This window comes from Panthera onca, chromosome C2, assembly GCF_046562875.1.
Source record: "Panthera onca isolate mPanOnc1 chromosome C2, mPanOnc1 haplotype 2, whole genome shotgun sequence".
NCBI lineage: Eukaryota > Metazoa > Chordata > Mammalia > Carnivora > Felidae > Panthera > Panthera onca.
In genome coordinates, this window is record NC_138347.1 from 67,075,817 (window position 1) to 67,099,412 (window position 23,596).

General features: G+C 35.8%; 1 protein-coding gene across 2 annotated transcripts in view; it reads right to left on the reverse strand.

The window, feature by feature from the left end:
• POLQ (DNA polymerase theta) overlaps window positions 1–23,596 on the reverse strand; it is a 121,905-nt gene that overhangs the window by 13,050 nt on the left and 85,259 nt on the right. The window contains exons 23-29 of one of the 2 annotated variants that reach the window (XM_078453056.2): window positions 22,043–22,180; window positions 20,195–20,369; window positions 17,648–17,774; window positions 16,627–16,748; window positions 10,832–11,016; window positions 7,431–7,542; window positions 850–974 (exon numbers count right to left, since the gene is read on the reverse strand). In XM_078453056.2, coding sequence (XP_078309182.2) covers window positions 850–974; window positions 7,431–7,542; window positions 10,832–11,016; window positions 16,627–16,748; window positions 17,648–17,774; window positions 20,195–20,369; window positions 22,043–22,180 — 984 coding nt within the window. Of the gene's footprint in view, window positions 1–849; window positions 975–7,430; window positions 7,543–10,831; window positions 11,017–16,626; window positions 16,749–17,647; window positions 17,775–20,194; window positions 20,370–22,042; window positions 22,181–23,596 lie in introns of those variants that run through there. The other variant, XM_078453057.2, reaches the window with a different exon arrangement.

Genomic DNA, 23,596 nt, shown 5'->3' on the forward strand with positions numbered 1-23,596 from the left:
ATGCAGAAGTATTGGAGAAGATAAAATATAACCAGTTGAAATAGGAAGATGTGGACTATAATAGAAATTTAAATGTTCAGATGCATAGAATACTTTTGTGGGTCCCAAAGATTTCAGAGACTTTAAATCATAATTTTAGTAAATACCATCAATAAATATTTTAAATGCTGTTAAAAATAGCCTTTTTCAATATTTTGAATATCCTAATAACTTTGGGTGAGCCAGTGTTATTAAAATAAATAAACAAGGGGAGCCTGGGTGGCTCAATCGGTTAAGTGTCTAACTTAATTTCTGCTCAGGGCATGATGGGGCTTCCCGCTAGGCATGGAACCTGCTTAAGATTCAATCTCTCCCTCTCCCTCTGCCTCTTCACTGCATGTGTGCATGTGTGCTATCACTCTCTCTCTCTCAAAAAAATAAAAAAATAAACAAGTAGAATGAGCCAAAAATGAATGAACCACAATTTAATGATGGGCTAATCTGAAAAAATCGGAAACTTTGTGTGATATGACAAATTGGTATACAATATCTGAAACAAAGAACAATTAGCAAATGTAAGAATTACATTTATAATTTATTAGCAAAACTAAAAAAATAACTGGCTTACTGAAACAGAACGTCTTTAAAGTATTTGAAGTATTATTAAGTGAACTCATATTTACATTGGTCTCTAAGGACTACATTCAGCAAATACTGGCATGTGCCATTATTTCAAAGTCCTTAGTGAAACAGAAGATCCAATTAATAGGCTACTGATTCCTAAAAGGAAAATTAGCAGTGTTTAGTCTTGGTTGAAAAGTATATGTCATTAAAATATTAAGTTAAAAATCCAGAGAAATCTCAACATACGTGAGCTTTATGATAAGGGTTGTTGTCGTTGATTCCTGGTAAATATCTACGTCTTCCCAAAATGGTCTGAACAAATCCATCTCTTTTACAATTCTTCACTGTCTCTCTCATGAAATGATTAATCCCTACAAAGAAAATACAAAAATAATTATAACCAAAGTCCATTCTTAATCTCATTCACTAGCTTCAATATAATGAAATATACCAAAACCCTACCATGATTCTTAACACTATATCACATCATCAAATCTTTGCATATAAACTTTCATTCACTTTTTGTAGACTCAGAAAGTTAGGAACAAAATGACTTTAGAACATAATCAAGAAACCCAAAGCAGGAGGCATCACAATCCCAGACTTCAAGCTATACTATAAAGCTGTAATCATCGAGACAGTATGGTACTGGCACAAGAACAGACACTCAGATCAAGGGAACAGAATAGAGGATCCAGAAACAGACTCACAAAAGCATGGCCAACTAATCTTTGACAAAGCAGGAAAGAATATCCAATGGAATAAAGACAGTCTCTTCAGCAAGTGGTGCTGGGAAAACTGGACAGGGACATGCAGAAGAATGATCCTGGACCACTTTCTTAAACCAGACAAAAAAATAAACTCAAAATGGATGTAAGACCTAAATGTAAAACAGGAAGCCATCAAAATCCTCAAGGAGAAATCGGGAAAAAACCTCTTTGATCTTGGCCACAGCAACTTCTTACTCAACATGTCTCCAGAGGCAAGGGAAACAAAAGCAAAAATGAACTACTGGGACCCCATCAAGATAAAAAGCTTCTGCACAGCAAAGGAAACAATCAGCAAAACTAAAACACAACCAACAGAATGGGAGAAGATATTTGCAAATGACCTATCAGATAAAGGGTTAGTATCCAAAATCTACAAAGAACTTATCAAACTGAACACCCAAAAAACAAATAATCCAGTGAAGAAATGGGCAAAATATATGAATAGACACTTCTCCAAAGAAGACATCCAGATGGCCAATTGACACATGAAAAAATGCTCAATATCACTCATCATCAGGGAAATACAAATCAAAACCACAATGAGATACCACCTCACACTTGTCAGGATGGCTAACATTAACAACTCAGGCAACAACAGGTGTTGGCGAGGATGCTGAGAAAGAGGATCTCTTTTGCATTGCTGGCGGGAATGCAAGCTGGTGCAGCCACTCTGGAAAACAGTATGGAGGTCTCCTCAAAAAACTAAAAATAGAACTACCCTACAACCCAGCAACTGCACTACTAGGCATTTATCCAAGTGATGCAGGTGTGCAGTTTTGAAGGGACACATGCACCCCCATGTTTATAGCAGTACTATCACTAATAGCCAAAGTATGGAAAGAGCCCAAATGTCCATTGATGGATTAATGGATAAAGAAAATGTAAGAAAATGTGGTATTATATACAATGGAGTATTACTTGGCAATCAAAAAGAATGAAATCTTGCCATTTGCAACTACATGGATGGAACTTCAGGGTATTATGCTAAGTGAAATTAGTCAGAGAAAGACAAAAATCATGTGACTTCACTCATATGAGGACTTTAAGAGACAAAATAGATGAACATAAGGGAAGGGAAACAAAAAAAAAAAACAGGGAGGGGGACAAAACAGAAGAGACTCTTAACTATGGAGAACAAACTGAGGGTTGCTAGAGGAGTTGTGGGAGAGGGGATGGGCTAAACGGTAAGGGGCACTAAGGAATCTATTCCTGAAATCATTGTTGCACTATATGCTAATTTGGATGTAAATTTAAAAAAAATAAAAAATTAAATTAAAAAAAAAAAAAAGAACTAACATAATCAGGGCACCTGGGTGGCTCAGTTGGTTAAGCATTTGACTCTTGATTTCAGCTCAGGTCATGAGCTCACTGTTCGTGAGTTTGAGTCCTGCATTGGGCTCTGTGCTGACAGCACAAGCCTGCTTGGTATTCTCCCTCTCTCCCTCTCTCTTTGCCCTTCCCCCACGCTCGATCAATGTCTCAAAATAAATAAACATTAAAAAAAAAAGAAAGAAATGACATAATCTAACTCTATCACCAACAAAAAATATGAAACCAAACTCCAGAACAGAGCAGGTACTAAAACCTAGGATCTTAAGATTATTCCATGCTACTTTTCATCAGCTTCTTCTGCTCTTTCTGATTGTGTTAATCAATCCTCTTTTACTGTTTGGTCTTATCACTTCCAGGCTTAAAACATTCTAATAGCTCCTTGTTAGCATCTAAGCTACAGTCAAAATAGGACCTAAATGAAATCAATACAAGAATAATAAAAACTTCATTAGGAATATACACGACTCACTTCTTACAATTTAAAAAAATATGTACGGTGTACTTTTCAAACGCATTCATATTCCCTATACCAGGATTCATCCTCTGCTATATAGGCTCATTATTACATCTTACAGATCTCCAGATTGAATTTGTTGCTCCAGGTAGGCCAACTGTTCATTCCTATTTCTGAGCTAGAGAGGTCTTCTCTCCTCAACATCCTTTCTCCGTGCTATTTTAAACACAATCAGGTATACAGACTGTGCTGATATATCTTTATTCATACATGCAATCTCTGCTTTCTCACAGCTCTGCTTATCCTAAATAATTAACATTAATGTCTCCTAACTAAAACCCCTCATCTGAAGATTTCTGCTGTGTGGCTGGTACAGGAGAGACATTTGAGGGGACTGTGGGTGAAAGGAAGGGATAAAATCCTGCCAAGTGAAGCTGCTGGTGATATTCAACCACCAGCATAAGAATTTCAGAAAGCAGTAAGGCTCTCCCCTTTTCCTCTTTAAAAATTACTATGGTATTGTTGAGTGAAGAGCAAAAAAAGGATAAGACTGAAGACACTGCACCTGTACAAATTCTCTTAACTGACCCCTGTCAGAGGCTCTCAAATATTCAGAGATGGAAAGAACTACTTTAAAAAAAAAACAAGCAAAGGGGAAAAAAAGAGAGAGGCAAGTCAAGAAGCAGACACTTAGCTATAGAGAACTAATGGTTACCAGAGGGTAGGTGAATGTAGGGATGGGTTAAATAGGTGATAGGGATTAAGGAGTGCACTTGCCATGATGAGCACAGGGTGATGTATGGAAGTGTTGAATCGCTGTACTGTACACCTAAAATTAATCTAACACTATGTGTTAGCCAACTGAAATTTAAATAAAAATTAAAAAAATCAATTTTGAGGTATAGTTTATATACAGTAGAAGGAACCCACTTAATTTTTAAAATTTGTATATTAATTTTATTTCATTTTATTTTATTTTAATTTACATCCAAGTTAGTCAGCATATAGTGCAACAATGATTTCAGGAGTAGAATCCAGCGATTCATCACCTACATATAACACCCAGTGCTCATCCCAACAAGTGTCCTCCTTAATGCCCTTGTCCATTTAGCACACCCCCGCAACCCAAAACCCCTCCAACAACCCTCAGTTTGTTCTCTGTATTTAAGAGTCTCTTATGTTTTGTCCCTCTCCCTGTTTTTATATTATTTTTGCTTCTCTTCCAAATATGCTTCTCTTCCAGATATGTTCATCTGTTTTGTATCTTAAATTCCACATATGAGTGAAGTCATGATATTTGTCTTTCTTTGACTAATTTTACTTAGCATAATACACTCTAGTTCCATCCACATTGTTGCAAATTCTTTTTGATCACCAAGTAATATTTCAGTGTGTGTGTGTGTGTGTGTGTGTGTACACACACTACATCTTCGTTATCCATTCATCAGTCAGTGGACAGTTGGGCTCTTTCCACACTGGCTATTGTCGCTAGCACTGCTATAAACATTGGAGTGCATGTGCCCAGAAGGAACGCACTTTAGGTGAACAATTGGATGTATTTTAACAAATGAATGCACACTACAAGATATGAAACATTTATATCACCTTTATAGTTAGATCCCCATTATCAGCCAAAAAACTCATTGATCTGCTTTATGATACCATATCTTGGTTTTTCATATTCTTAAAAATTCATAAAAATTGAATTGTACTGTATGTTCTTATTTGAATTTGCCTTCTTTTGCTAAATAGTATTCCATTGCAGAGATATACCAAAATTTGTTTATCCATAATCCTGTTCATAGACAATTTGGTTGTTAGGAATAAAACTGCTATAACATTCACATAGCAGTCTTTCTCTTGCTGTTTTCATTTTTCTTGGGCAAATACCCAATAGTAGAATTGCCGGATCACATAATTATCTGTATGTTTAACTATGAAAGAGCCATACTGTTTTCCAAAGTGGTTGTACCATTTGACAATCCTACCAGCAATGTAAAAGGGATACAGTGTTTTTAATTTTGGCCATTGTAGTGTTTTTGTAATGGTGTCTCTTTGTGGTTTTCATTTGCTTTTCCCTGATGACTAATAACAATAATATTTGATGTTGTCATTCATATATTTTCTTTTGAGAAAAGTCTTTCAAATCTTTTGACCTTTATTTTATTGGATTGTTTGCTTTCTCACTATTGGTTGTAAGAATTTTTACATATTCTGGATGCAAGTTCTTTGTTGGATAATAGGAACTGCAAATATTTTCTCTTCTGTGGTTTGCCTTACATTTTCTTTTATTATTTAAAAAAATGTTTTTTAATGTTTATTTATTTTTGAGAGAGAGAGACAGAGTGTGAGCTGGGGAGGGGCAGAGAGAGAGAGAGAGAGAGAGAGAGAGAGAGAGAATCTGAAGCAGGCTCCAGGTTCTGAGCTGTCAGCACAGAGCCCAACATGGGGCTCGAACCCATGAACTACAAGATCATGACCTAAGCCAAAGTCGGACGCTTAACCAACTGAGCCACCGAGGCACCATGCCTTACATTTTCTTAATGGTATCGTCTATCAATGTTTATCTTTTATGGTTAATTCAGTGTAATTATCACCTAAGAAATCTTTGCCTACCTCAATGTCACAAAGAATTTTCCCCCTATTTTTTCCTTCTGAAGATTTGTAGTTTTAAATTTTACTTTTAAGTCTATGCTCCATATCAAGGTAATTTTTGAATAAAGTATGGGATAAAAGTTGAAGTCACTTTTTTTCCATATTAGTATTCAGTTGTTCTAGAACCAATTGTTGACAAGATCATCTTTCCTACATTGAATTACCATGGCAACCTAATTGAAAATCAAACCACCACATATATATATATACACTTATGCCTATATTGATTATTGTAGTTTTATCATAAATTTTGAACTCAGGGGGTGTTAGTATTCAACATTATACTTTTCCTCCCAAAATTTTTCTCATTATTCCAGGCCCTTTGAATTTCCAGATAAATTTAGAATAAGCTTGTCAAATTCTACACAAAAGTCTAATGGAATTTTGATTGGAACTAAATTGAATCCATAGAACAATTTATAGAGAACTGTCATCACAACAATATTGTACCTTCTAATAAATTAACATGGTAACCCTCACATTTATCTAAGTATTCTTAAATTTCTCTCAGGATTGTTTCAGAGTTTTCAATAAAGTCTTGCACATACTGTTAGATTTATCCCAACTATTTCATGTATTTTGATGTGATTGAAATGGTTTTATTTTTACTTCATTCACTAATTATTGCTCATAAACAAAGATACAACTGAATTTTACAAATTGACCTTGTATGATGGGAACTTTCTAAATTTAGTTATTTGTTCTAGTAGTTGTTTTTGTAGAATTCATATGATTTTCTATGTACAAGATCATGTCATATGTGAATAAATTCTTTTTGGGGATTGAGGACAAGGTTGACTATAAAGGACTATGAAATAGCTTTCTGGGGTGAAAGGCTAATGGTTCCATATCTTGGTTGTGATGCAGATTATATAACTCTGTGCATTTGTCAGAATTCATACAAATACACATCTAAAAGGAATGAATTTTACTGTATGTAAATTGTACCCCAATAAATGCCAAAAGAAAAGATAATTTAAAATGGTAATACTTGGGGCGCCTGGGTGGCGCAGTCGGTTAAGCGTCCGACTTCAGCCAGGTCACGATCTCGCGGTCTGTGAGTTCGAGCCCCGCGTCAGGCTCTGGGCTGATGGCTCGGAGCCTGGAGCCTGTTTCCGATTCTGTGTCTCCCTCTCTCTCTGCCCCTCCCCCGTTCATGCTCTGTCTCTCTCTGTCCCAAAAATAAATAAAAAACGTTGAAAAAAAATAAATAAATAAATAAAATGGTAATACTCAAACTGCTCTATAACAGTAATTGTTCTTTCATAGTGTCTGGTACATTTAATCAATGGTTTACTGTTTTGAGTTAAAGCTATCTAAACCTACAGCACAGGACAATTCCAGGGCTTTATGAGATATTCACAATGACATAGTAGCATATACATCAACTGGATTTTGTTATTCCATTTCTGATCCTACTTTTATTTAAAAAAAAAAAAAAAGCCCATCTTAGTAATGATAAGGTTAATGTTATTTAATTAACAATACCTAACAAAAACTTTTGAGTAATAGAAACGTTAACAGAAAATTTTCTAACACTAATTTTTTTCAATTAATATGGCAAGATAGTTGAAGGATAGCATCTAGAAGATAATTGGCACTCCAGGTTTATCTACCTGTATATCTGGATTTGAATGAATCAATGTAGCAGGCAGCATCATTTTCTTTAATGCCCATCTGCTCTCCCAAAGATTTAGCTCCCATTCCATAAATGATTCCATAGCAAATCTGAAAAGAAGTCATTACACTCAGTGAGTAAATTAAAGGTGATAACTACATAACATGCAAATATAAAAAGTTCATGAGGCTTGAAATTTGGTCCACTTTTTATTTCATAGTGAGTCAAAAATGATTAGATCTGTTTTTGGTAGGTTAAATTCATAGAACCTGACATCCAGTGAACATCTTTTCTCTTTTCTGCCTTTTAGGAATACTTTCGGGTAGGGAGGAAGGGGGAAATATGAATAAATGTGAATATGTGTGTGTTTTAAGAAAATAATACTAGTGATTTAAAAGGGAAGATTTATTCCTGTCATTTAACCAGTAGTCTTCAGAGCGGCTTTCTGCTCCCATAATACCATATTAACTTCTGCTTAAAGAAGTGTCCAGGAGTCAAGAAAGAGAAGCATTACAAACATTCGTCTCCTGGCCCTTACATAGGACTAATAGAGTAGGAAGTGATGGCTTCATGGTTGGAAAATAGGGAAGACTTCACTGGAAATGAATATGCTTTCCGCTTCACCACACCTGAAATCCCACAATTGCAGAATTCTTTTGGGTTAAATGAATTCCTGAGGAAATTTTGGGAGTAATGGAAGGAGGTGGTCTAAATAGGTCAGTAAGGACACTATAATTTAATAATGAATATTGCCTGGGTTCAAATCCCAATTCCAGCATTTACACAAGCTACCTAAAGTCTTGTAACTTGATTTATTCATCCATAAAATGAAGATAGTAATACCTGTATCATGAATTGTGAAGATTATGGAGTTATTATTTATAAGTGTTTAGGAAAATTCCTGATATAAAGCAAGCTCATATAAATGTCATTAAATACAATTCAGAAGATAACTTGCAAAAAATGATTATCAGAATTCCAAAATACTTTTAATGTGATAGGATGGCTAGAAGTTTTTGTTTTTTACATTTTTTAAATGTTTATTTATTTTTGAGAGAAAGAGAGAGCAAGCAGGCAAGACGCAAAGAGAGAGGGAGACACAGAATCCAAAGTGGGCTACAGGCTATGAGCTATCAGCACAGAGCCCAATGCAGGGCTTGAACTCGTGAACCATGAGATCATGACCTGAGCCGAAGTCAGACGCTTAACTGACTGAGCCACCTAGGTGCCCTGTAATGTTTATTTATTTACTGAAAGAGAGAGAGAGAGAAAGAGAACAGGGGAGGGGCAGAGAGAGAGGGAGAGCAAGAGAATCCCAAGCAGGCTTGCACTGTCAGTGCAGAGCCCTGATGCAGGGCTCAAACTCACGAACTATAAGATCATGACCTGAGCCGAAATCAAAGAGTTGGACACTTAACTGACTGAGTCACTCAGGCATCCCCCTATCTTTTTAAATACATTGAGAGAGTTTTTTTTTTTACCTTCTTTTTTCTTTCCCTTTTTGGTGTTTTTACATTTTATTTTATTGTGACTCCTACCTTTTTTTTTTTTTTTTTAAACTCAGAAAGTACACAGCACTTTCTGAGATCTCAGCCAGAGCCAAGGAGTTCAGTGCATGGTGACTTAGGAAGAAAAATTGACATAGCATAAACACCATTAAGTCATATAAGAACTTATTAAATAGAGGCAGATATCATCAGTGCATGAGTGTTTATATGGAGACAGAATGTCTAAGTTCTGGCATTCTGAACTTATCTTGGCTCCACCACTTACAGCTGTATGACTTTAAGCAAATTACTAACTTTTGGTGCCTTTGTTTACTCCTATATAAAATGGGAATAATAATAATACCTATTTTATGGGTTTATTAATATTAAATACTGGAACATTACCTATTTTACTTAGGGTTTGATTCTTGCTGAATGCAGAACCCCAGAAGAGATTCTTAAATAGAAAGGGCAAAGCTGGCTTTCTAAACAGTGGAAGAGGGGCACCTGGGTAGCTTAGTCAGTTAAGCATCCAACTTCAGCTCAGGTCATGATCTCACAGTTCGTGAGTTTGAGCCCCGCATCAGCCTCTGTGCTGACAGCTCAGCCCGGAGCCTGCTTCAGATTCTGTGTCTCCCTCTCTCTCTGTCCCTCCCCTGCTTGCACTCTCTCTCTCTCAAAAACAAATAATAAACATTAAAAAAAATTTTTTTAAAGTGGAAGAAACAAGTGCTGGTGCTAAATAGGCAATGTTGAGAGGAAGTGTTTCATGTCTAATGAGTGAGTCAAGAATTATAGTTGCGAGTAACTAGAAGTATAAATGTAAAACTAACACATAGGATCTTAAAGGTGGGAGTAATGTTCGTTTGCCTCAGCCAGCAATCCTATTCTCTCAAAAATGGCATCAGATTTCCCACAGGCCATGAGGTAAAAAAAAAAAAAAAAAAAAAAAAGTATCAATGTTAATCCAGGCCAGGAACTAATACGGACCCACTTGAAAAGTCCAAGGGCAGTGTAAAATTTCACATGTGGATTAGCTAACCAAAGGCCTCAAAAAGCTATCAGTTATTAATTATAATCTACAGCTCAGTCAATTTTTATTTTTCAGTAAACATTTAGAAAGCACCTGTGAAAATAAAGATGAAAATATGAATGCTTATAGACTAGAAAGAAATTTTTAAAACACACACACAGGGACACCTGGGTGGTTCAGTTGGTTAAGCATCTCTTGATTTTGGCTCTAGTCATGATCCCAAGGTCATGGGAGTGAGCCCACATCATGCTCTGGGCTAAGTGCAGAGTCTGCTTAAGCTTCTCTTTCTCAGGGGCACCTGGGTGGCTCAGTTGGTTGAGCGTCCGACTTCGGCTCAGGTCGTGATCTTACAGTTCATGAGTTTGAGCCCCGCATCAGGCTCTGTGCTAACAGAGCCTGGAGACTGCTTTGGATTCTGTGTCTCCCTCTCTCTCTGCCCCTCCTCTGCTCATGCTCTGTCTCTCTCTCTCTCTCTGCTCTCAAAAAGAAATAAACATTAAAAAAAAATAAAAGATTCTCTTTCTCTCCCTGCCCCCTACCCTGCTCTCCCACTCACGATTCCTCTGTCTCTCTAAAAGAAACCCCCCCCAAACACAGATATACATAAATAACAACTACCACCACCACCACCACAATATCTACCACTAATGCAGATGGCTTTCCTCACACTAAGTTGCCTCAGACTAAATCTACCTGATTCTTTTTACTGACTCTATTGAGGAAAGTATAATGAATACCATGAGACAGGCTCAGGTGAATGTGATTTCAAAGATCCAAAGATGGAGAAATCATTCCTCCACTGCAAATGATCAAGGCAATTTTTAAATTTTTTTAATCATTAAAATTCCCATTTATGTTCAACATGCTCACTAAGATCACCTGCTTTGCTTGTTGCCTCAGATCATCCCCAACAGACTCTGGCTCAATCATCTTCCACTCAGCGGCAATACTCCTGAAAACATCAGTTCCAGTGTTTAACACTTGAATGAGACGCCGATCATGAGATAAATGAGCCAAGATCCTCAGTTCAAGTTGAGAGTAATCAGCAGCTAATATTAAGCCACCTGAAACAGAAATGACTTTAGAAAAGCTGGTACAAAGATAAATCCAGGTTTTATAGAATTGAGCGGGAAGACAGAAATTTAGTTCTAACCTAGAACCATAAGATATGTGTCCAAAGGTTAAAATCTTGCTTTTAACATGATGCAATTCAGTTCTGTGACTTAGATCATAATTTTTCTGTTTGGCTTTCAAGTATATGTATTATGTGTAAAGCCACCCCTGACCTCTGCCACTTAACCACTATAGTAGTGCTTTCTTCAGTGTTTCCACAGCACCTGATACACAATCTAAAATGGTTCTTCCATGCCTCTCCCACGTAGCACAGAGCCATTAGAGATGGGATACTTATTTTTCCTTTTCATTCTATAGAAAATCCTTTAAATGAGGGGAAAAATATATTTTCTATTCTTTTAGATTGCTTGCAAAAACTGACATATCTTAAGTTTTACAACAAAACAAAAGATCAAATATTTGCTTCAATAAATTTTTTTAATTCTCATTTCAAAATTAAAAAAAAAAAAAGAAAAGAACATCCTTTAAATGGTTGTTGAATGAATGAATGAATGAAGAAACTGATTCGTAATATGTGCACATTTTAAGTGGGCTGGAGAGAAACATTCAATGGAAACAATCCTCTATGACTTGGAGGATTCAGAAAGTTTACCTATGAAATAGAAATAACTGGATTAGACACACATGGCAAAAACAAAATTTAAAAAATAGTGGTAAAGTGGCACCTGGGTGGCTCAGTCAGTTAAGCGTCTGGCTTTGGCTCAGGTCATGATACCATGGTTCATGAGTTTGAGCCCCTCATCAGGTTTCAGATCTTCTGTCCCCTTTCTCTCTATCCCTGCCCTGCTTATGCTCTCTCTCTCAAAAATAAATAAACTTTTTTTTAAAAATCATGGTAAAAAAAAGTAGGAAAAATATTTACAACTGATATCACAAAAGATTCATTGTCATATTATAAAAAAAGACATGCTACAAATCAAGAACAAGATAAAATATAAACAAGCAGTTCACAGAAATAATCAAAAGAACCTTAAACATACTAAAGAATGCTTGACTTCATTCACAATAAAAGAAATGCAATTTAAAACTATAGCAAGGAATAATTTTTCTCTACTTAAATTGCAAAAATCCAGAAGTCGGACAGTACGTTCTGTGGCAAGGCTAAGAAAGGAACACTCAGATATCGTTACTGGGAACTAAATGGCTATTCTCCCCCATTAGATTGCAATTCAACAATACCTACCAATTAAACAGATTTACTCTATGATTCAGCAAACAAACCCACAGTTTGCTGCTACACAGATTACCTGCACAGAGATTAAACTGATTTATGTTCAAAATTATTTACTGATCATCACAATTCTTCAGTATAAAAACATTAAGTGAAGAAAGGCATACAACAATGTATATGGAATCCTTGTTTTTGTGTAAGAATAGGGGAAGGAATTATATATTCACATTTGCTTATATCTGCATAAAAAATACAATGAGGACATGTAAGAAACATATATGAATGAGGTTATCTAGAAGAGCTGAAGACAATAGGACAACTAGGACAGGGAAGGAAATAAAACTTCTCAATATATTTTGATTTTATACATTTTTATTTCTGAACTATGGTAAATAAATAAACAATTCAAAAGTATATAAGTAATAATTTAAAACAAATGACCACAACTTTTATAGCCTTCCTGCCATAAATAAGATAAACTCACAAAATATATGAAATAAGTGTTTTCAGATGTTGGACATAGTACAGGACTACAATCCTTAAGAAGTAGGGAGGAGGGAAAAGATGAGGTGAGTCATACAAGTGTCTTAGGGTTCTGAAAAGAGGAATTTACCAGAATGCATTGCAGGGAAGGAAAGATGAAACAAAGCATTATGATCTCTCTGAGATGAGGAAGCAGAGACTAGAGTTTGTGCCTACTGAGGGAGCTAGAATTTGTGGAAATTTGGAGAAAGGAGTTGTACATAAGAGGAGCACCACAAATATGCATAGTAACCCCTTTGGACTTTTAACCAAATACTAAAGAAGGGAGATAGTTCAGGAAACCAGGCAAAGAACCAATACTAAAGGAGTAACTATTACTGAAGAAACAACCACCATCACATAGCTGTCAGCTGAACAACTACTTGAACAACATCCTCTTGAATGTTGAGAGATGTTCAAGCTGTGATCAGTCTGAGTGGACAGACCTTGTTAACCCCTTGAGCACCAAGTACAGACCCTAGCAAGGCAGCACCTTACAATCAGGACTAATCTAGCCCTGGGGTAAAGGCCACTCTAAACATTTGCTAACAAAGCTTAAAAAACATCTCAAAATGATCAAGCTGAATGTGAAAGTAAATTAAGTGTCTGCCAGAGAAAATGTTATTAATGAAGACTACAAAATCCCAAGAGTCAATAATGTAGCAACCGTAATGTCCAATATATAATAATAATAATAAAATACCAGACATATGAAGATCCAGAAAAATGTAACTGACCAGGAGAGTCTTTAATCAATAGCAAAATGACCCAGAAATTACAGAGATGATGGAATTTTAAATAGCTACCATAGATAATGTTCAGGAATTTAAAGACACATGAACATAATGATGTAACAAATAATGAAATGCAATAAGGTAATAAAAACTAGACAAAGAAATCAAATAAAAATTCTAAAGCTAAAAATACCTGAAATGTAAAACCCACCAGAAGGATGTGACAGTAATTAGACACTGTAGAAGAGAAGATCCATGAACATTAAAACAGCCAATAGAAAATATGCATTGTAGCACAGGATTGGGAGGAAAAAAAAAAAAAGGAAAGGGAAATAAAAAAGAAGAAAGCTTCAGGGAATTGTGGGGCAATACCAAGTGGTATTACATATGTATATTTGGAGTAATAGAAAGGAAGGAGAGAGAGATATGAACAAAAAACATTACAAGAAATAATGGTTGAAAATGTTCCAAATTTACTGAAAAATATAAGCACATAGATTAAAAAAAAGCAAAATGATGCCAACTGAGGAAATTCAGCAAATTCAAAAGTCTTACAAGCAAAGCATGAAAAACTACCCAGAGACTTGCGCCCAAATCAAATTGCTAAAATTGAATAACAAATAAAATTGAAAAAGCATCCAAGGAAAAGTTTTATTATGCTTAGAAAAAGAGCAAGAAAAATGGTGGAGTACTTCTCATCAGAAATAATGCAACCAGAAACTAGTGGAAATATATAAAGTGATGAAAGAGAAGGACTGTAAACCAATAAATCTATGTTGAATAAAATTATCATTCGGGCACCTGGGTGGCTCAGTTGACTGAGCATTGGACTCTTGATTTTGGTTCAGGTCATGTTCCCAGAGTCGTGGGATTGAACCCTGCATCAGGCTACGTGATGAGTGTGGAGTCTGCCTAAGATTATCTCTCTCTCTTCCTCTGCCCCTATCCCTGACTCACTTTCTCTCTCTCTCTCAAATAAAATTAAAAAAATAAATAAAATAAATTATCTTTCAAAAGTGAGGATAAAATAAAGACACCTAGAGACATGGGAATGCTGAGATAAGTCGTTGTCAGTAGATCTGCACTACAAGAAACCTTAAAGGAAGTATTCTGGAGGAAGTACTTTAAGATTCCTTGAATTACTCCAAGAAATGAAAAGTGCAAGAAATGGTAAAAATGGACAGATAAGAGAGATGCTTTTTTATTTGATTTCTTTGAAAGATTATAGACTGTTTCAAGCAAGAATAACAGCTATATAGTAGAATTTATATGTCATAGAAATAAAACCTATTATAAAAGAGGGGAAATGGAAAAAATTCCTTATATTACAGGTGAAGTAGTATAAGGTTATTTGAAGATAGTTTGTGATGGGATGCATATTGTAAACTCTAGAATATATAGGATAGTTAATAAGACAGTAGGGAAAATAAAAAGAATAAAAAGTAGTCACTTAAATCTTTAAAAAAGAATAAAAAACAGATAAATAAAACACAAATAACAAGAGAGTAGACTTAAACCAACCATATGCCAATTTTTTTTTTTTTTTGAGAGTTAGAGAGAGTGAGTGAGCACAAGCAGGGGAGGGGAAGAGGGAGTAGGAACGAGAGAAGCTTACACCAGCTTGATGCTTAGCTTAGATATAGGGCTCGATCTCATGTCCCTGAGATCATGACCTGGGCCCAAATCAAGACAGACGCTCAACTGACTGAGCCACTCAGGTGCCACACCAATAATTACTTTAGATGTAAATGGACTAAACACTAAATATATGTGACAGAAATTTTCAGATTTAATCGATATATCTTTAATTTCAATAAACTTAAAAAATGTAAACAAAAGCAGTATAAAATAAGGTCATGTTAACACAATTTTATTGTTTAGCTAAGAATAAATTGATGAACAAATAAACAAAATGAAGTATATACATACAATCAAATATTATTCAGCCTTAAAAAGAAAGGAAATTCTGACATATACTACAACATGGATGAATCTTAAAGACATTATGCTAAGTGAAATAACCAGACACCAAAAGACTAATATTGTATAATTTCACATAGATGAGATAGCTAGACTAGTCAAATTCACAGAGACATAAAGTAGAATGGTGGCTGCCAGGGGCTGGGGAGTGGGTGGGAAGAGTTATTTTTTAATAGATGTAGAGTTTCAGTTGTGGAAGATGAAAAAGTTCTGGAGATGGATGGTGGTAATGGCTATACAACAAGGCAAATGTACTTAATGTCACAGAGCTAAATACTTAAAAAAAAAAAATACTTAAAATACTTAAAAATGGTTACAATGATATAATGCTGATAGTTCATACTTAAAACAAAACTGAAAATTACCAAGCAGGTTATGTTATCATAGACCTGAATTCACCATTGGAACATTAAGTTTCTGACAGAATTAAAATAAATTCAGAATGCACTCACCCAGACCTAACAGCTGGCAAAAGATAAAAGAGCAAATATGTATACAAATATTAGGGATGTTTAGGAGTTAGATCGTGACTTTCAAATGTTTTATGACTCGAGTTTATAGCCAGAGTTAAACCTTTTATGAAAAGTATATGACTAGAGTACTGAGGAGAGGTCAGGCACTGGGAGGACAGCCTTGGGGACTAGCCCCTGCACTAGGAAGCAGCGGTGTGGAGAAGAGGAGGAGAAACAGAATAGCAAAGCAAGTCAGAAAGACAAAAAAAAAAAAAAAAAAAAAAAAAAAAAAAGTACCCTTCGAGATAAAGGGAGGACAGAAATTGAGGAAAGTAAGGGTTAATTGAACAGTACAAAAGCTGTACAGAAGTCAAAGAGGACAAGGACTAATGGTATCTGCTGGACTTTGTCAAAAGGTCTACAATGACCTTGGAAAACATGGTTTCAGCAGACTGCTGCCCATAAGCTTACACCACAGAAGTTTCCCACAGAGCAGATCATGAAGACAATGATGACTGACAACCTTGCAACACAAAGGGGAAAAACAGGCTACACTGAAGAGAGGAAAGGGGAAGCGACCAATGCATCCTTCTGAGTCTTATTCATAATGCAGGCTTTATCAGTGCTTTGAAAACCATTCCCACAGCAATGAGAAGTTCAGAAAACCATCAGCCACCTTACCTGGGAAAGGTACAAAGGCATGTCGCATGCTGACTGAAAAGGGCATTCCTCTGTCTGAGGCTCTCTCCTCCATCTGTGCCTGGTGTCCAGAGTTCAGGCTGCAACTTATCTTCTTTCTTCCTCTGCCATGAAAACAACATCAGCAGCTGGACATGAAGCAGTCTCAAATATATGAAAAAGGTCTCATTTTTCAGTAAAGTCAATAGTTCTATCTAAGAAACTTAAAAATCTTATCATTTGAAACGCACTTTAAAGCTTAACAAAGCTACTAGATTTTCTTTTTTAGCAAACATTCAATTAAACAGGAAGTAAGACATTTCTGTAACAGCTTCTGCCACAAACTGCTTCTGAAACAATTACTGATATTTAGCTCAAATCAACAAATCCTTTTGATATGTAATTATCTATGCTTTTTCTTTCCATCAGGTGTATATGGCAAGGGCAGGAGGGGATGTTCCTGACATAATTAAAAAACTCCTCCCTTTAGCGACTGAGTTAATAAAGCACGTCATGCCAATTGATTTAATTAGTGGCCTAGGTTTTCAGCCTTTCACCATCAACTAGCATCTTTATAGACAGACTCAGGATGTTAAACGGATAGCACCTAGAATAGAAATATATATGCCCAAGGGTGCCTGGGTGGCTTAGTCGATTAAGCCACCAACTCTTGATTTCAGCTTAAGTCATAATTTCAGGGGTTGTGAGTTTGAGCCCCCCACTAAGGGCTCTGTCTCTGGCTCCTCAACGGACTTGGGGCTCCACGCAACATGGAGCCTGCTTGGGATTCTCTCTCTTCCTCTTTCTCTGTCCCTCCCTGTGCACACGCACACTCTCTCTCCCTCAAAAATAAACTCAAAAAAAAAAAAAAAAAAGAAATATGTATGCCCAGAACAAAAAATTCATTATTTCATTATTTTGTCCAATAAAATAACTAATTTCATTATTTTGTCCAAACGGCTGTTTTTGAACCATTCATACTCACAAAAGTATATTAACACAAATACAGAGAAATAACATCTACCTGTATGTGGGAAGTAGGCCTTTGCCTAGGGCTTGGGAAGGTGGGCTTTCCCCTACTAGTGTTGGCATTTCGATCTCAAAATCTCTTGGCACGTTCTGAATATTTGGTTCTGTAAAGGTTATTCGTCCTAAAATCAAGCAGAATGAAGACATAAAATTGAGGGGAGTGGGAGGGATCTGACATTTATTTCACAGTAATGGCATTACTGAATTATCTTTAAAATGCATGTTCTATTATTGCTACGCTAAAATAAATTTGTATTTAAATATTTTTCATTATGTTCATGTGTCTGACAATGATAAAACAAGTATAAGACCAATCCCAATGTAGGTGAAGATATGAGTCAACAATAGAATATTTTACATTAACCTAGCTCTCTAGAAAACAATCCTATAAGTCATAATTTGATAAGTTGAACTATTCCTATGCTAAGGTGAATACCAGGTGTCAGCACTATACAATGTTAGTGGTGGTATTAATGAGTAACCAAATGGACTAATCAAATGGATCCCAGGAGAAATGACTGTCAAAGCTTTCAAAACCCAGGAATGCACAAAACAGAATCTGAAGCAGAAGAGCAACTGAATGCTGAAGAGGGACAACTGGGGCCCAAGGAGTTAGCTAATGTGGAAAATGCAGGAGTGAGAAGCGGTGACTGGAAAATCACTTTCTAGATATCAGCTGGCTGCTTTTCTTCATCACCATCCTTAATCATTAAGAGAATCAACGGTAGCATTGATAAAGTTGGAGACTAGAATCAGGTGGTTACTGAATTTTCTAGGAAAGAGAAAGCAATTTGTTTTAATGTTTATAGTCTTTATTTCCCAAAAAATATTTTACACTTGTTTACTTATTGATTGAATTTTTCTAAAACACATAAGCATAGTTCAAAAAAAGTCTGGGTAACTGATTGTGTTATTGTAGTTTTTATAACACATATATAGTGATACAAAATCTTCTGTTTTAAATTGTACTCTTCTTTGTAACTGGCTGTCTACTAGCTACTATATATAATTTCATCTTCTTTTGATGAGTCAGGCATTTTAAGTACCTCAGATATTCTTTTACTGAATAAATCCCTGATATATGTCCTTGTTATTTACCTTTTAGCAAAAATTAGTGCTCAATTAATGGTAGATATTAATGTACTTACTATCATTAAATGGCCTGTTCAATGTTACAAAACCAGCCAAAACCAGAAGAAGGAATCTAAGTCTCTTGCTGCCTCAGCACACTGTCTTCTTTTCTATAATGGCACTTACTATTCAGGCCTATTGTTTAAATTAATGAGGTTAACACTGGCAGACAAACAAGATGGCAAAAATAAATGAAAACATGAATGTAGCTTCATGGAGATGAATTCTAATAAATGGCTTTGCTATGCTTAGGTAAGCTTGTATTTCTAAAATAGTCTTTATTTATTTATTTATTTATTTACTTATTTTTATTAATTAAATATAATTTATTGTCAAATTGGTTTCCATACAATACCCATACAAACTGACTGAAAAACAAAAGGAACTGATTACTTTCTGCTTTATAAACAATGAATAAATGCAACACCTTTAAAACTCTACATTGATTTTGATATGTTGATATGTCTTAGCATATGTCTCAAAATGAAATTTAAATACCAATAGGGCAAGAAATGGCTAGGATGAAGGCAGATGTTAGCTAAATAGGGGAGAAGGGAAAAGACTTTATTTAGAACAGAGAATAAGCAAGCGAAGAGAAGAGCAGCTCCTCATGGTGCCTCCATCTGTAATAACAGCAACAACTGATAACTAGCCATGCACAAAGTGCCATGAACTAAACACTTTAAATGTATTAACCTACTTAATCCTCAGAATGACCTGGTGAAGTAGACTATTAACACTGTGTTTTACACATGAGGACACGTGGGCACCAAGCTACCTTGTCTAAAGATTCACAGCACCAGAATTCAAAATATGTAAAAATTAGATATTAAAGTCCAATTCTATACCACCAACCTAAACTATCTCCCCAATGAAAGAATTAATCCTGCCCTTTCTTCAAATGCACTTTGCAGTTGGCAAATATTTAGTTTTGTATGGCTTAGCCTAAGAATGCTTTTTTCCTTACCTATCCCAAGAGTCATACAAGACACTCAAAGTACTCCACAGCTCTTTTCTGATTCAGTAAAATAAGACACTCATTTATTATACAGATGTTCCACAGCACTATTTAGATTCAACTTGGAGAGAATCTTAAGAGGTTCAGGAGAGGGCTAGGACTGAAATTAGATAAGATCACTGGCTCAAATAAATATTAATCCAAAGCACAGCCTCAGACATCCCAGTTACTCTATATAGTACTTGAAAGTAGGAACTCTATCATACTAAATCTCATCTCTGTAGCTAGTATCCATCCATGCTTTGGTGTAGTATGTGTTTCATAAATGTTTATGAAACTTCACAGTATCTAATAATCAACACTTGAATTCCTTGGTCATCATAAGCAAATATTATATATGAAAAGTTTTTCTTTCAAAATTGGCTATTATCTACAATTAAGATTTCTCATTACCTGTAGCAGTGTGTGATTGTGATATAGGATAGATTCTTTCCATTCCAAGAAAAGGATTTAGACGCTTTTCCCGCTGCAGAGGAAAGACCACTTTGGTAATAGCATTAGTGATTCTTCTCCACTCTAATATCAAGCCTGGTAAAGGATGCAATGCCTTTAATTTATTTAAAACATCCTGCCAAAGAAATATAAAAAGGTAAGATCAGATTCTTGTCCAAATTCCATAGCAAACTAGACTTTCTTAAATCTCAAAATTAATTTTGTTAACTCCTGTATCTACAACTCAAAATTAACTGTTTGGGGTTTTTTTGACAATCACTGTGATAAAACTATAACAACTATAGATTATAAAATGCAAATATGGGGGCGCCTGGGTGGCGCAGTCGGTTAAGCGTCCGACTTCAGCCAGGTCACGATCTCGTGGTCCGTGAGTTCGAGCCCTGCATCAGGCTCTGGGCTGATGGCTCGGAGCCTGGAGCCTGTTTCCGATTCTGTGTCTCCCTCTCTCTCTGACCCTCCCCCGTTCATGCTCTGTCTCTCTCTGTCCCAAAAATAAATAAAAAACGTTGAAAAAATAAATAAATAAAATGCAAATATGTCAATGCTGAGTAATATCAATTTAGATCTACCTTAAAAATAAAATCAATGAGATGTCAACTTAGCAAGGTATTAGAACTGCCTTCCCTCGCCCCACCCCAAGAATCTTTTCTCTGTATTTTCCTTCTCTATTCTTCATGTGATTGGAAGTTTCTTATGTTTTGTTTTTTTTTTCCTTTTGCCCTAATACTTTCATGGTTTCCATGTCAAGAAAGTTAGAAGACGTTTATCTTCAAAACTGTGAATTTTCCATGCTACAGAATTTTGGTAAACTGCTAAGAAATAGGAACTTGGAAGGTTAGAGGGCCAGTGAGATAAAACAAAAAGTTTTGTTACAGAATGAAACAGTGGAAACTTCCCTAGGGCAGGTTAGTCATAGTTAATGATATTAGGGTCAAAATTCTACAGAATGGCAACTGGGGACTTCTTTTTCCTTGGCTGTTGTGGCTGTATTTCCTACCCCTTATTATTCCATTGAAAATTTGTTCAGCAAAACTGTAAAATTAAGCCTTTTCTCTTCTCTCTTAAGCATAAAGTTTCCATGGATTGTGATTTGTACTTTTACTTTGAAATTAGCAGAGTAGAGGGGTCTCTGGGTGGCTCAGTTGGTTATCCGACTCTTGGTTTTGGCTCACGTCATGATCTCACGGTTCATGAGTTCCAACCCTGCAGTGGGTTCTGCTCTGACAGCGTGGAGACTGCTTTGGATCAATTCTCTTTCCCCCTCTCTGCCCCTCTCACATTCACTCTCTCTCTCAAAACAAATAAGTAAACTTAAAAAAAAAAAAGAACTTAGTAGACTAGATTCTTAAAAGAAGTTCATGGAAAACTTACTATTTTGCCCTAAAATTGCCCCTAAACTATTTTATTTGTAATGGCTGGACTTTTTTTCTTTTTTAATTCTTCCGCACCTTTGTTCATATACCTATAACTATATAAATTATGTTACACTAGAAGTCCAAGAGTAGTGGATGTCAATGACTAAATAATGTCTACAGATCTAAGTTTATAAACCATTATACTGTCTTAATGATAGGAAGGACACAACTGCTAAATCAGATTATGGTCCAGATTTTCCATGATGGAATGTCTCCAGTTTTTGCAGGCAGTTGAACCACAAACCAATTTGTTTTTATCTGGATAAGTTCAAATATTGGGCTATGCTGGATCTTGCTTTCATCAGCATTCTTTCAAGACACTAAAATGCTAAAAGTAATTCAATTTCTGCCCTGTGACTGCCCCATAGAGCACCTTACTGGTGCTGAGCTGTTTTCCCAGCCTTAGCTTGCGTCCATTGTCATTCACTCTTCTAGTAGAACCCAAAGTCTTCTTGCTGCCTTGATTTTTTCTCTCTCCATTTGGTGGCAATTTTAATTCCAAAAATAAAACCTGCAAGAAATTAATGCTTCTTTAGTCAAGAATTAAATCCCAAGCATTGACATTCACAAACATTTTTTAAAGTTATTTAAGAAAATCTATATAATTCACTATGGCTTCGGAGATTTTCTTATAACATCTTAAATTATCACATTTAATAAATAATGGCAATAAAAATCTGTACGTCAAGTATGTCTATACCCTAATTTAGGCACTATCAGATTAATACCAATGCCAGGCTTTTAAACAGTCAAGAACACGGGAATGTATACTCTGTGCTGAACAAGTGATAAATAAGCTATTGACATTGAGACTAGCAATTGCTCTGACAACTGTGAACTCTCCTAAATACCCCTTGATGTGGTAACCAACATGGCTACTCAACCATTTAGGCCTCATAGAGGGTCAATATGGGAGGCTCTGTGGCTATCATATGATCACAAAAATCAGAGAACACTAAGGTAGAAAGGGATCCAAAAAGTCATCTACTTCCACCACCATAAGGCTAGACTCAGAATCCTTGGGCACAAAAGTCAGGAGAAGGTGGCTAACCCAACGTAGCAATAATGATAGCTAGAGTGGCTCATAAGCACCCACTGAAGAAACTAGGCCTATACAGAGCAGGGATTTTTTTTTTTTTAATTTAAAGTAACAATAAATCAACAATTCCAGGAGGAAAGACCTACCATAATTAAAACAATTCAAAGATCTCAAGTTACGTTTTTAAAGGTTCTTTATCTTGCATTTCTGTTTTTGGTGAAACCCTCAGAATTGAGTGCGGAAACTTCATAAATTACCTCTCCACGTCTCAATGAATATATCTGTGAAATGAGGTAGTTGAACTAGATGAGAGCAAGAGGCACTACTATTTATTGAGGACTTACTTTGTGTCGGCCATTATGCTAGATGCTTTAACACGTATCATCACATGTAATATATGTAACAATTCTGTGACACATTTGAAAAGTTTACACAGTTGGAGAAACTTGCTTAACATTACATGGCCAAAAAGCAGAAAAATTAAGAATTAGAACCCATAGTCTTCTGACTCCAAAGTCCTTTTTCTTTCCTCTAACCCATGCTTCCCTCTAGACTAGGAATCAACAACCATTTCCAAAAATGGGCCAGATAACAGATATTTTCAGCCAATTGTGCCATTATAGACCAAAAGCAGCCAAAGACAATAAGTAAATGAACAACAGGTGTGGCTGTGCTCCAATAAAATTTTATTTACAAAAACAGGTGGCAGACCAGATCTAGCCCACAAGACGTAGTTTGCTGATCCCCACTCTACACCAGTGCCATCCAAAAGAACTTTTTTGCAATAATGAAAATGTTCTATATTTGCATTCCCCATTACGATAGTCACTTGCCACATGTGGCTATAGAACATTTGAAACGTGTCTAGCACAAGTAAGGAACTGAATT